Source organism: Phalacrocorax aristotelis, chromosome 5 (genome assembly GCF_949628215.1).
Source record: "Phalacrocorax aristotelis chromosome 5, bGulAri2.1, whole genome shotgun sequence".
NCBI lineage: Eukaryota > Metazoa > Chordata > Aves > Suliformes > Phalacrocoracidae > Phalacrocorax > Phalacrocorax aristotelis.
Window position 1 is genome coordinate 44,379,066 of NC_134280.1, and position 14,295 is coordinate 44,393,360.

The 14,295-nt window shown below is 40.4% G+C and overlaps 1 protein-coding gene across 3 annotated transcripts in view; it reads right to left on the minus strand.

Moving 5' to 3' along the window:
- The window catches only part of ADARB1 (adenosine deaminase RNA specific B1), an 88,623-nt gene that overhangs the window by 42,727 nt on the left and 31,601 nt on the right, over positions 1-14,295 (minus strand). For all 3 annotated transcript variants that reach the window (XM_075094210.1, XM_075094212.1, XM_075094211.1), the window contains exons 3-4: positions 8,324-8,398; positions 767-1,698 (exon numbers count right to left, since the gene is read on the minus strand). In XM_075094210.1, coding sequence (XP_074950311.1) covers positions 767-1,698; positions 8,324-8,351 — 960 coding nt within the window. In that variant the 5' untranslated portion in view covers positions 8,352-8,398. The remainder of the gene's footprint in view (positions 1-766; positions 1,699-8,323; positions 8,399-14,295) is intronic.

Genomic DNA, 14,295 nt, shown 5'->3' on the forward strand with positions numbered 1-14,295 from the left:
AATGACTCCATTCTAGCTACTTTAAATCAAATAATTAATGAATTAGGGAAAGTATCAAACATACCAGACATAGACCAGAAATTTAAACTACTACTCATCCAGATTTACTTGCCTAAGGAACATACATATACTTATTAACTAATTTGATTAGAGCACACTCCTTAGATGACAGCTATTTAACCACATCTCTTGGATACATGCACTGCAAATGCGTCATTTGTTTAGACCCTGGAGATCTGTAGCAACTGCATGAGCCTCATTTTATCTGTCTTTGGCTTCCATTATTCAGCTCTATTAATGCCAACAATTTCAGTTTGCAGAAAAGAACGATTTTCTTCTCTGCTCAAAACTTGTATCAAAAAATAATTTTATTTAAAGCAGGAATTCTGACTTGAACTGCATCTACGTCTTGCTGCCTACGACAAGCAAGACACAATTCAATCTTCAATCTTCACTCACAGCACAAACCATAACCCAAGCTGGCACTGCACTGGGCTTGGCACTCTCTTAGATGACATGATCAAGGCTGAAAGCATCAGCAACAAAGCCTCCTCTCCATTCAACAGAACACAAAGAGTTCAATGCAATTGTCAGAAGCCAGAAGTGGATAAACCACCCAATACGAATATGCATATATATATGCACACACACATCTACAGAAGCAGAATAAACAGCAGAAATGCTGTTCACGCTGACTTAATATGCATGACTTGGCTACTCTTGGTCATTACCCAAAGACATCAACAAAACCCAAAGGGCTTCTCACCTGTGGCAAGTGTAACTGGAGCCCCTCGCTGGGAATGGGCTGTCGAGATGGGGTCTGGTCCAGCTGCATGTTAAACAAGGATGCCAGGGCCGACTGAGCTGCCCGAGCCTTTGCCAGCTTTTTATTCCTTCCCGAGCCTTCAAAAGTCTGACCGTCCACTGCCACAGCCATGACAAAGTTTTTGGCATGGCTCTCCCCGCTCTCTGAGAGAAACTCGTACTTCAGCCCCGGCCGCAGCTCGTTGAGGATCATGACAGGGTTCTTCCCGCTGGTGGCGGGGTAGGGGGATGGCACGGGGTGAGGCGACTGGGAAAGGCTGCTGGCTACAGCAGATGACGGCAAACCGTAGTCCCCGCTAGAGCTAAAGGACCCGTCCCCATTGGAACCTAGGTAAAAGGAAGCATCGGAAGGGACAGGCGTTTCGAACCCGTTGAAAAGGGTGTCAGGGAAGTCCGCTTGGTCAGAGGTGAAGTCCGTGTTGACTGACAGAGTCCTCCCCATTGCCAGATGGGCTTCTGAGGCATTTGGAAACTGGACGAAAGACCGCAGAGCCTTCTCAGCAGCATAAAGCTTGGCTTTCTTTTTCGTTGGGCCAGATCCCTCAAATACCTGCCCGTTTACTTCCACTGCCATCACAAACATGGGGGCATGCACCGGCCCTGTCTGGGAGAGGAGTTTGTACTGTAAACCAGGTTTAATCTCATTAAGTTGCATCAGGGCATTCTTTGGCAGAACGGGGCCAGGTGTTTTCTTCCTCTTCTTTGGGCGAAATTTGGAGTGGCCATTGTTGCCCTCCTCCAAAGGACGCTTTCTGCTGCTGCTGCCACCGCCGTTGGAGAGCTGCATTCCCTCCCCGGTGCCTTGCCCACCACCATCCTTGGGGGGAACGTTGTCCACGTTGCGGTTTTCTTTAACATCAGTGCTGCTCAAACCTGCGGTGCCCAGAAAGAGTAACTTACAATGCCTTCGTTGCAGGATCTTGTAAATGCAAAATTTATAGATTCCTTTATCTCTCTTTGTAACTGGTTAAGTGATGTGTGCTCACAAGTTAATGTTTTGCAATACAAAGATAATAATAATGCAACACAACCACTCGATAATTCAAGAAATAACACTCAAGGATGATTTTCAAACTACGCATTTGATACAACCATATAGCAAAAAACACTGGTCGTTTTTTTTCTCATTTAAATCATGCTGGAACAAAACTTTTACTCCTAAATTATGTTTGGCTTGAAAACGCTTTAAACCAGGAATATAAGTTATAGTAGCATATGCCTATAAATCAAAGAACTACCATTAGTACAATAAAAATGCATGCTTAAGACCAGTATTAGGAGATGGATATTTATTTCTACTTTATTCTTATTTTAGTCATGTTAGATTTTCTTTTCTCAGTGATTTTAGTTGCTCAAATTGAGAAATGACATAAATACAACCTGAAAAACATGAAAAAATACACAGCTCCTTGGTAGGCGCTGTGACTGAAGAGTATGTGAATGCTTTTGTTTCTCTTTAACTATTCCATATTCTCTGAATTAAATTCTTTTTTACGCCTTTCCTAGATGTTTATTTCATCTCACCTCAATTTGGTCAGGAACTACAGCTGCCTGCTGTGCCAGCATGACCAGAAGACTACTTTATATATTTCCACACAGCCTTCTATTAAGAAACCTTATATTTGTCATTTACTAGCTATTTTGTAATCCCTTGTAAAGTAAGAAAACTGCTGTCACAGAGTTACAAACCCAAAAATCTTGATAAAGATCCTCTCTTAAGACTATGCAGAATACAAGAAGTGTGACAAAAGCTGCACAATCACAATGATGATATTCTAATGGGGGGAGGGTGTGCGTGCAGGAAGACATTGTAGTATTAATTTAATGATTTATTTTCTAAAGTAGAAAGTTGAGGTAATGACATCAGAGGTATATTTAAAGAATTATATTTGTTATAACTGCAAAGACCTCCTTTTTACCCTGATAAAGAAATTAAGGGAATTAATAAATTGTGCCTTATATTGGCATTTATGAATGAAAAAGCAAATATAGTAGGTCAAGTATTTCTAACTCTTCTGTTCCAAAACTTCAAAAGATCTATATTACATCTACACTGATACTAGGTGATAAACATTAATTGAAATGAGAGCAAACCAAGGTGGAAGCTCTCTTTCACAGTGACAAATTTCAGCCACGCTGTAAGTCTTCCCTAAGAATCCCCTACCATGCACACATCACTTCACCCAGGTTACAAAGCTGATGGAATGGTTACTAAATTTTCATTTATAACATCCTCCAGCAAAAGCTCGATAGGTTACTCCTTTCGGTGCTCAAAGAGAAAAAAGAAGAAGAAAAAAGATCAAAAAGAAAAGCCAAAATAGGAACACATTTTGTTAAATCACAGTAGCACAACAAAGAATTGTACAGTACTGAATATTAAATTCCAGCCAATTAAATTCAGCCAAGAATGAAACACTACTCTGAAAAATATATTCTGAAGCATTTTATTATTAAATTTAGCAGATTTCTAGCAAAGTATCTCTTGTTCAGCCACAAATTATATTGCCTGCAGAATGTGTGCTATAGGGCCACAAATGTTCATACACAGTGTTCATGCGTATATATTCTTTATATATATATATACACACACACACACAAAATCTAAGGACAACAGAGCGAATTCTGAAATCCTTCCTTACAGTAAGTTTCTTACCTGAAACTGTAATCTCCAAAAAATACATCTCATCTAGAACACCATTTCTGGAACATTGCTCTTACTAGCAGCACCAGGAATTTGCTATCAACCAATATGGCTTTTAGGCTAAACAGAAATCATTTAGTTAACACTAATCAATGGCCTCTGTTTTCATCTTTCTTTTTATATGAAGACTACTACTAGTGCTTGTGGAAACCTCAGAAGAAAAATATGAGGTGAGTAGACTCCAGCTGAATGAAAAAAAAAAACAAACCACTCCAAAAAAAAAAACTTTTGCATGTAAGTACAGCAGCTGGAGGAACTTCTTAATCTACCTCATGACACAGGTAGGGGAAACAATGCCCTGACAGAAAGGGGGACTTGTAGGAAGCAGGAAAGAAACCTGCATGCTTACCTTGTCTCAATAAGAAAGAAGGGAAAAAAACTACTCCTTCCCTGACAGATACTAGGCTTGCTAGCTTTGCAGAACCTGCAAGGTGGAAGAAACTAGGAAAGAAAGCAAGCAGGGACCTAGCAGCCCATGTCAAATCCAGAGACCATGAAAGTAGGCAAGTTTCTACATTGTGGAGGCAATCCAAATCCAAGCCTTGCACGTGATGGAAAGGAAAAAACTTTCCATTTGAACCAGAAGGGCCCAGGTTTGTTTCTACCCACAGAGTCACTGGACTGCAAGAAAGAGCAACTGCTTCTCAGGCTAAGGGTGAACACGTGCTTTCGATCCTTTCCTTTAGCCTGTCCTGCCAGCAGTGGTAAGGTCCTCTAGTTACCTTAGGGCTGGAGATGTGACAGATTAGTCAAAAAGTAAGATTAGCTATCATCACCTGTTAAAGTCAGAGAAGTAATCTCATTTAATTTTGTCCATATTCAGACATGGAGTAACTCCTCCAGCCCAGCTTCTCCCCACCGTTCAGAAATAGCTCTCTGTTTTCCAGGCATCTCACCTTGTTAGAGAAGTTAAGAATGGCCTACTAGCTCATCCTCAACTTCGCGCAGCTCCCTGCCTGCGACAAGGCCACCAGCAGACCCCAAGAGAGGGCATCAAACCAGAGCAAGGACACAGCAGCCCTTCCCCAGGGCAGCCTCTTAGCCTGCAGGGAGCCACAGCTGTGGGCTGTCCTAGAGAGTATGGCAGAGAACCACTGATGGGTTTTTCGCCCCCCAGAAATTTTTTTAATTGCTTTTAAAGGCCTCATAAATCCTTGGTATCCACAACATCCTGGGCAATGCATTTCACAGCTTCATTGCACATTGCATTAAAACATCTCCCATTGCTTGCTTTGAACCCCCATCTGCTAGTCTCGCTTAATGCATCTCTTAGTTTTTATTTGCCTTTTTTTTTTTTTCTATTTGATGATTCTAATATTAAAGACACTGCTGCACATGATTTTACAGAGATCTCTAGTATTTCAACCTTGTCAACCCTCCTTTACACTGCAGGGCTGTAACAGTTGCCCCTTGTCCTGAGGTCATCCTCCTCTTCTCAGAGCAACTCCTTATATCCCTTGCATGCTTGCTGACACAGGAGCAGACCCACTGCTGGATGCACTGCCTATTTGCTTTTCTCGCTCTATTCTGCAGTCTTTTTCATTCTGGTAATACGCTGTTCTAGATACCATAAGACTTCGGGGAGTCTCTCACTCATTCCAAAGTAAATGATAGAGGACATCTTCACGCCCTGAAAGCTCTGTCTGGTTCAGGATCCCATCATAGCTCAAACTGGGAGCATCAGTACTCAAAAGGAGCAAAATACTGTTGCTCTAAAGCAAAGGCCATGGCAGACATGGACCACCACTCCATGCATGTTCTAAAAACCAGAAAAATCAAGAGGTTTAAAAACAGCCTAATCCTAGATTTCAAATATACTTTCAAATCTATACGCTTTCCAGTCTTTAAATAAGTTTTCAAGGAATTAATGCTTTAGAGAGCCCTTTGAGGTCCATCACGGTTACTGTGTATTCAACACTTTACAGTAGCATTAATACAAACACTTTATAGTGGGATCCTGTTTTCTTAAACATTAATACTACCCATGATTTAAGAATAAGACATTTTTCATAAGACTAGCTTATTTTCTAGTCACTAAAAATAGTTGGCAGCTTTGACTAGACATTTGACTGACGTCTGTGGAAGCTGCATGATAAAAATCATAGCTGACAGTATCACATGCCAACTACTTCAGTGGAAGAAAAGTCCTGCCCCTGAAATCTTGTTTGAGAAACTTCCATTACCTGCTTTCTGAGACACAACACTCTCCCTGCTCTGCCTGATCTGGAGCACACTTAATTAAATTTAGATGACTCTTAGCTGAACCAAAAGATGTTTCTAGCTACCCCTTATACTGCTGCTCATTTACTGGCCTGATGAAATTCTAAATAAGTCACTTTTTCAGAAAAAAAACATGTGATCTCTTCTGAGCATCTCTGTAGAAAAAGGGTGAAAATTATCAAAGAGAAAGGTCAGAACACCCACATGCTAATGTCCCAAGTGTTCTGCAAAATGCCCCACTTCTTCCTTCTCTGTAAGGTAATCAGTAAGGAGAGGCAACAGGGTGAATTTACACCTAGCAAATTATTTATTTCTATTGTACTGATGCTTCTTCAGGGTCTCTGGTTTGATGCTAAAATACTATGCATATGGGCTTCTGGCACAAATTCCTGGGGGGTTCAGTGCTGCAGACATACCCTCCATGCAAAGCAACAGAAAACCAAATGAAAGCATTTAAAAAAAACAAACAAAGAAAACAACCAAACAAATCTTTCCCCAAATCTCTTGTAACATCTCCTCTATGTCCAACAGATAAAGGAGGAAGACCTTAAAACCTGAAGTCTGAAACACTGTATTTTGTCAGGGATATTAATGTAACTTCATCAACCACCTTACATTTCAGCTGAACCAATACAATTTTAATTCCAGTTTCTGCCGAGCAATTCTAGTTATACAACTGCAAGCTACAAATATTGCATATGCCCACCTTCCTTTCTTGCAAGATAATTCCCCAAAAAGGAGTATATAAAATAATGAAAAATTTAATAGGCAACTTCAGATATCACACTTCACAATCTTAAGAGATATAAAAATACAGAAAGCTAAAAAATTTTAAAACAAAAAGCTTTCCATGAGTCAAGGTGAAGAACTTACGAATTTGAACTTTGATCTCTCCCCCTCAAATCTGCTCATTTAACATTTCAAATTCATGATGTTTGCATGGGCATAGAGATGCAGGAAGGTCTTCTTGCATCTTCTATTAACTGAGCTTATCCAAGTAGACATAGTTATCTGTTGCTTCCTTTCAAGAACATGGTACAGACATCTCAAAACATACTTCTGTGAGACAACTGCAGTTATACAAATGCATGCCCAAACCTACAACTCCTCCATGGAGCCAATCTCCTGACAAGACAGAAAGTTCAGTGAATGGTTTCCCATATTGATGCATTAACACACACACACAAAAAAAAAAACCCAAAACCCAGATGCAGACAAAACTTGAGGATTTTGCTGAAGGACACTTACAGAACACTCCTGTAAAGAGACAATATTTTCTTCAGCTCAGGAAGGCACCTTTTATTCATGCTCAGATATACTCCTTATTATGATAAGGGGATGTTTTATCCAAAAAGTTACTTTACATGAATTATCCAATTACAATTCTTACTTTTTTTAAGTCCTCCATAGGGAGACCACTTTTAGAAATAGCTAAAGCATCCATCTGAAGTAATTTCTTTTATACCAAGGAAAAGAAAGCATTAGCAAGCATATTCCAGTTGAGTTCACTGTTTCAGTCAAAGATAAAAGATGCATTCTAGTCCAGATAATATTTTTAGGGGTTGGGGGCGGGGAGGTGTGTATGGGGTTTTTTGTTTGTTTGGGTTGTGTTTTTTTTGTTTTATTGTTTTGGGTTTTTTGGTTTTGTTTTTGTTTTTTCGTTTAACATGATGATCCAACTTCTTTATCTCCCAATAAAAATATTCTGTAACTCCTTTAGACTGAACTACAACTCTTCTGCTCCAAACCCTCCGACACTGCTGAGCTTTGTCAGCTTTACCAGAGATGCACCATCTAGCCATTGTCACTTAGGGGAAAAATAAGCATATTTGTTATATCATATACAATTACTTACAGTCAGACACAGCAGCAATAGAACATTCCTCTCATTCACAAAAAAGGATAGTTGAAAGGTCAACAGCAGCAAAAATATTTTTATAATGGTTTAATGACAGCACTTTTCTTCACAGGTTATCAGATCTTAATTATACAACAGAGTTAGCAACCGTGCAGCCCTTTGTATCAAGTGATTACTATATTTGACTTTTTTTGAGTTTAAATACACTTTAATTCAGTAGCTCAGGGTTGGAACAACAGCATAACGACAATATTCAGTCATGCAAGACCTGCAGGGAGCTCTTCTAGCTCCTCCTTTTGCTTTCCCTTCCTCCATTTCTGTTTTCCCTCACTTATTTTATATGCTTCAAGTCCATCTCTTTTGTCTCACCCCTCCCTTCTGACTGGTCCCTAACCCTCAGCAACAGCAGCACCGGTATTCTCCCTCTCTTCTTCATTGCTGGTTCAAAACAGGAAAATATTTAATTTGATTAGTCAGTTGTTGGAAAAAAAAATATTAGACACAAGGTATAACTAGAGTAGCATATAACCATGTGTACTTATAACACTTTTAATGCGAAAGTTCTGATGCACTCTTCTATACTGTATTTTAAAACATGTAAAGAAATAATTTTAATTTGTGCTTCTGAAGTTTCTAAGTTTCTTTGCAGTCGTCCCTGTGCTTGTGAGAAAAAGTCACCTTCAGAAACTATTATTACTGTGTAAATAAGCGTTTCTTACTCATGTTTTCTTCATCATCTACATCCATTGTGAAATATTTTTGCTGGTTTCTTGGCTGGCGGAGACTGCTTCTGTCTGGAAAACAGAGAGTGGGATATTTAAGCTTTAAGGTACCTGCATACAAAGTAAAGCATTAAATCTCCTTTAAATGCAGCAGCCTGGGCACTTTGGCTTTGCTTTGGGCCATCCATGGGTTTTGTTCAATCCTCACATAGTATTTCCCCAGAATACCTATTTCTGTAGCTGCCATACAGCCTGTGGAACTGCAAAATTCGACAAGGTTTGCAAGAATTTGGGGGTTTGTATGACGAGCTACAATATTTTTTATCTGAAAGAGTACGTAAACTACTTTATGTCACTACAATTTTTTTTAACTCCAAAATAACGTCAAAACCACTCTGCAGGTTACTACACAGACAATTTAAGCAGTCAGAATGTTGAAGATGCAGTGTTTTTACTCAGCACCAAACTGATGAATGTCTGGGTTGGTAAAATCCTGACCCAAGATCCCTCCTAAAACTGAGATGAACATCACCAACCAGAAGATGAAGCCCCATATCAGGCAAAGGACAGAGTAGGCAATGTAACCCCCTCTCCTGGATGTGGATTTTCTTATGAACTGAAATGTTCAGATGGTATTACATATAGGTTATCTGGCTGTGGCAAAATAGATTTTATTAACCACACGGACTTTTGTTTCAAGAGAGACTTACCTAAAGGTGATTACAAGCATCTGACATGCGAAATATGTAATCTACCTAGCAGTTGGTTTGAAAGAAGGCACCACTTTTATCCAAATCAAAAGCACTAACTTAAGGGTGATGGGTTTGTAGTTTTGTTTAGTTTTGTTTTTTTCATTATCCCAGTTTGGAGCAATTACCTAGAAACCAACAGATATTATGAACTGGATTAGGAAGAACCAATCTCATACTGTCACGAGTGTTCCAACAAGAAGGACTGAACGCCAAAACCACGCAGGGACTTACACTTTTAACTAAAGATCCGTTATTACAGTGAGGAAAAAGTAGTGGAGCATTAATGGGCTCTGCATTCTTACAGTGGAGTGGATCAAACCATGGGAATTTGTCTTGTACTTGTCAATCTGTTGTGCATCTGCCTCTCAGCTTTCCTGAAGAAAGTGCAATTCTTAGTTGTTAATGCTACATACTGCATTGCAATTTTTTTAATATAATGCATTCATTTTCTGCTGATTCTTTACCACAATTAAATGTTTGTAAAGTACCCAAAGAGAGTAAAGCCCAGTACTAGTGCAAAATCATTCTGTGATAATCTAGTCTTGTGTAACATTTGTAAACTTTGATTCCTTTTGCTGACAATCAGATTAAATTAAGATTGAAGTCTTAACTTTTAAGTGCATCTTTTACCCTACTCCAAAACTATGAGTAGTCCACAGAAATCACAGGGCAAAATGTCAACCTTCTGTAATTATTTTCAATAATTCAACAATTATCCCCCAGCAGAGTTTCAGTATTTTACTTAGATGACTTTTACCATGGACATTATCAATTCTAATTACCCGTGGACATTTTACTTACGCTGTACATATCTTAGAAGTTAACAACTGCATGGATACTTTTGGATAACTGTTCAGGATACTGAGGACTTGGCAGAACAAGCAATACCCAATTCAGCCCAAGGCTGTGGTCACATATGCCAGATCAGATGAGGGAACTGATTCTCACCACCAGTACATCCCTGCTGGTACCAGCAAAAATACCTGGGTGCTGTGGCTAGGAAGAAGAGACGCATGGTGATGTCTTAAGAGGATACTGCCAGGAATGGTAATGCCTTGTGAAATCAAGGGCTGAGGCTGCAGCTGGATGGACGGGGAGAACAGGGTGGGAAGCAGAGGTCGTTTGTGCCTTTAAAAGCTTGGCAACACTGGAAGGTAGGTGGCATAAAAGATGATGCTTGGTTTCACACTGCTGTATGGGCTTGCACAATTTACAGGACTAACGTATTTGCTCTATTATACTAAGTTTTGCCCTTCCCTCAGTGAGGACACATCTGTCTCTCATACAGCTGCCAACGTCAGATATTGAGGAACTTCAATGCTCTGAGACTTCTTTAAGTGTCAGCACTGACAGAAATCAGACAACAGAGTCAAAAGTTATCAAGAAGAGGAACTATATAAACCAACATGGCCACCTGATAAGGTTGACACAATAAAATCAACACTCATTTTAATGTAGCCAAATGCCTGCTCCATAACAATGAATTTGTTCCATCTCTCTTCCCACCTCTTGTGGGAAAATCTAGCTTTAATTCCACTCTATATTAAAACTGCTTTAGCTAGTAAACGAAAGGCAGAACTCTGTACTGATGATGTTCTTAATGCACAGTTTGCATACTACAGTAATCCCAGTGCATAATATGTATTTACCAAGTTTTGCAAAAAGAAACTAGCCATTCCACCCCTATTTATTATTTTAGTAGACACTTCATGCAAAGCATGCAAAAGCATGGTGCAAATCCAGAGTCCAGGTCTAAACACCAAATAAAATGAACTGCATTGTTCCGTTGCTCTTTTTAAAGTCAATTTGGTTTTATCTTCGCTAGCATAAGAAGGAAAAGAAAATCTCACAAAAAATTCCATCCAAGAATGAAAGATAATATGTAGGGATACAGAAACAAATGCTGCTAATTGCTTGACTGTAGTATAACCCACAGGGATGATGCACGTGCAGTCCTCCTCCAGCACCACAGCCAAAGAAGCAGCGCTAATCACCCCTGTAGTCCAAACAGCTGGCTGAACCATTGATCAACACACTCAAACTTCACCACTGATCTGCCAGATGATGACTTCAGGACAAAATAACTGCATGACTTACCCAGTGAAACTGTCACTCCAAAAACATGATTCTGTGATACAGGTTTTTGTAAAACTGCAACCACTTGCACATACTTGATTAAAATGTAAACGTTAAATGTGTATATCAGAAACATCAAGAAACTTGTAGTCCAAAAATAAATATCAGATACTGAGAAATGAAGAATGATGTTAAAATATACACATAGATGTGTAAGTTTGCAACTTTAACATCCCTGCTAAATATTGTTATTCAGTAATTTAAAACAATGAAATCTGTTTATCTTCAACTAAACAAATCCTCAGGATACTATTATTAGCGATCTTCATAGCTTATTTTTCACAGCAGGAGCTAAACAGCCCTTACTGAAAATGAAGACTGCCTTTAGCAATCATTACACTAAACAATGCTATGTCTCTAATAGTAGAATGCTATGTCACCATTTCACATGCTGTTTCACAAAGCCCACATGCCTGCAGATATTCTGAATTTCCTACCACCACCACAAAACGTTTATGATCATCCCTGTTTGTGACCTGAACAAGTGTCTTTGCTCAGGCAAGATGATTCCTTTTCACTCCCCAGCCCTGTCTGGAAAAGACACCAATTTAAGTAACTAAGAGGATTCTGCACAAACAGGGAGGAAAGGCAGTGACAAAAGATGCAAAACCATACTTCTGAGCCCAACAAAGGTGCTCAGATGCCCCACTAGCCAGACAGCATAAACTCAAGCAGATCTTAAAAATATGACACGACAAGCATTAAAACTCCCCGCTAATTTTGTCACCAGCAATGCAGAATTTCAAGGGGCACAGAGCTAAAATACTTGACCCATGCATACTGTGTCTCCCGGGAATCCCAGGAGCATCTAAAACAAATCACGGAATTTCCACAATTTTTTTTTTTAATCCACACACTATGTACAAAATGACTATGTAAACTCCATCTTACATGCATCAAAGCTTTAGGCAAACTCTTTTTCAGAGCAGCAATCCCTCTTCCATGTCCCTGTCATCATTCACCTTGTGTACTACAACCTCCCCTCTGGTCTGTAACAAATCCTGTTTTCCAGGTAACATGCGCATATGCAAAGAGCTTCTTAGACCAGCCTGGTCTCTACCAGCCTGGGTACATGTACACATACTCATCCTCTATGCAGCAGGTTACCCTCCTTCCTCCATCCCTATCGCTTCGCAGAAAACTTGAGCAGTCCTTCACACTCAGCCCAGCCCAGCTCCATCACCACTCCCATATGGCTGGGAGGCCAATTTGAACTTCATGCCACAAAGACATCAGCCACGGCTGTCCCACCAGGCTTTTGTGTGAGCAATATCACACCAGGAATGAGCTCTCTGTAAGTACCCAGAAAGCTGTAATATTATCCTCTCAAATGTACCCCAAAGCTCTCTCCTGCTGCAATGCCCAACGGTCCTAGAAACTGCTACCCACAGCAGGGCTGTGAGCCCACATCACATTGCTGACCTTGCAAACACCTTTTAACATACCATTTATGCTTCCTGCCATGCCACTAAAACTGATAGGCTTCACCCCTTAAGATGCTCATGCTTCACTTGACACAGTACGAGACAGCTCCAACCCCAATGCCCATCCCTTTAGCATCAGAGGACCACTGACATACTGCAGGCTGGCTGTTCCTCTTCTGAGCCAAAATACTCATGATGACCTGAGGGGAGTGAAGAGCTTCCCATCATGTTTTATCCCAGAAGCAGGCTACAGCAGCCACAGTCCTAGCTACTTTACTTCAGTCCCTGTCTCATGACAGCATCTGTCCCAGTGCAATAATGGGGGAACAAAGAAACCAGTAACTAAAGTTCCCATAAACAGGCGTGTTTTACTAAGCAGAGTAAAACAAACAAGTCGCCTCAATCACTCTTCATTTACATACAGTTTAGGAGCCAGAAAAGCCTTTCAAACATACAAGTGGGAGTTGATCAGAGTTCTCTTCCTGACTTCAACACCTTCTGGATTTCATCCATACACCAAAACACACCCCACTGTGCTGAACGGGGCAGCAGAGCCACCTCTATTGCTTAGTACCAAAAGAATTACAAGCCTTTTCACTGCAGGTGATTGTGTTGCTACGCTAGTGTGTTATGCTGAGCAAGAAATTGCAAATGCATGTATTATTTAACTTTGGCAAGTGCATGTTTTATTGGCTTTCTCACAGTACCACCTGTCTCTAGACCCACCGTCACTGGGGACTGGAACAGCAATGCTTGCATCAATGCCAAGTACACAAGTGCCAGCAATAACCAACGAACAACAGAAATATTTATTGAGGAAGAAGGGATGAGTGAGAGAACTGGGAAGAGAAAACAGTTACTTTCCAGAGAAAGCCAAAAGAATTGCCCACAGCTGGGAAACAACTACTATCATGTAGGATGTGCATGCCCGACAGCACAGCGGGAGGAAAGGACAGGACACCAGGTGCCTTACTTTGCTTTTTGCTGGAGTCCTGCACAAAGGAAGAGCCAGAGACACCAAGCTGCTGAGATTTCCCCAGTCGCAGCTGGGAATCAACAGACTTTGGAAAGAAGACACCACTTCAGAAAAATCTGACCCATGCTCATGTTCAGAGTAGACACTAGGACCACACATTCGAGAGGACCTCTGCCATCAGCCAGGCTCCCTGCAATGCAACAGCTCAAGGCAGGCTACCGTCAGGTGAGCAAGACCACGCCCCTGTCTGATCCAGGTCCTCATAAGACCTGGAAATGCCTGGCTCATTAGTTTTTAATGACAAAGCGCACCATGCTTCCTCTGTGGCAGCACCAGCTTGGGCATTCCTCTCACACCTGATCACTGTCCTTACTAAAGCAGATGGCCAGAGAGAGGGGAGAGGTTCTCACAAATCACATAAGCCTTTCTGCCTTAAAGAGATTAGAAATTCAAGCAGAACTTTTGCTGAACAGGCTACTTCTATTTTTTCTATAAAAGCTGCTTAAATTTGCTTTCCTATTACCTTAGAGAAAGCCTGATTCCAATCCTAATTAACTCTGTACTATCAATGAGGCTATAACTTTTGGCATACTAGTATTACCATCAACCCAATTATTTATTATGTATATTATGGACAGTAGTATGCAGTTATTTATAGCAGTTAAGAGGAAACATTTCTCT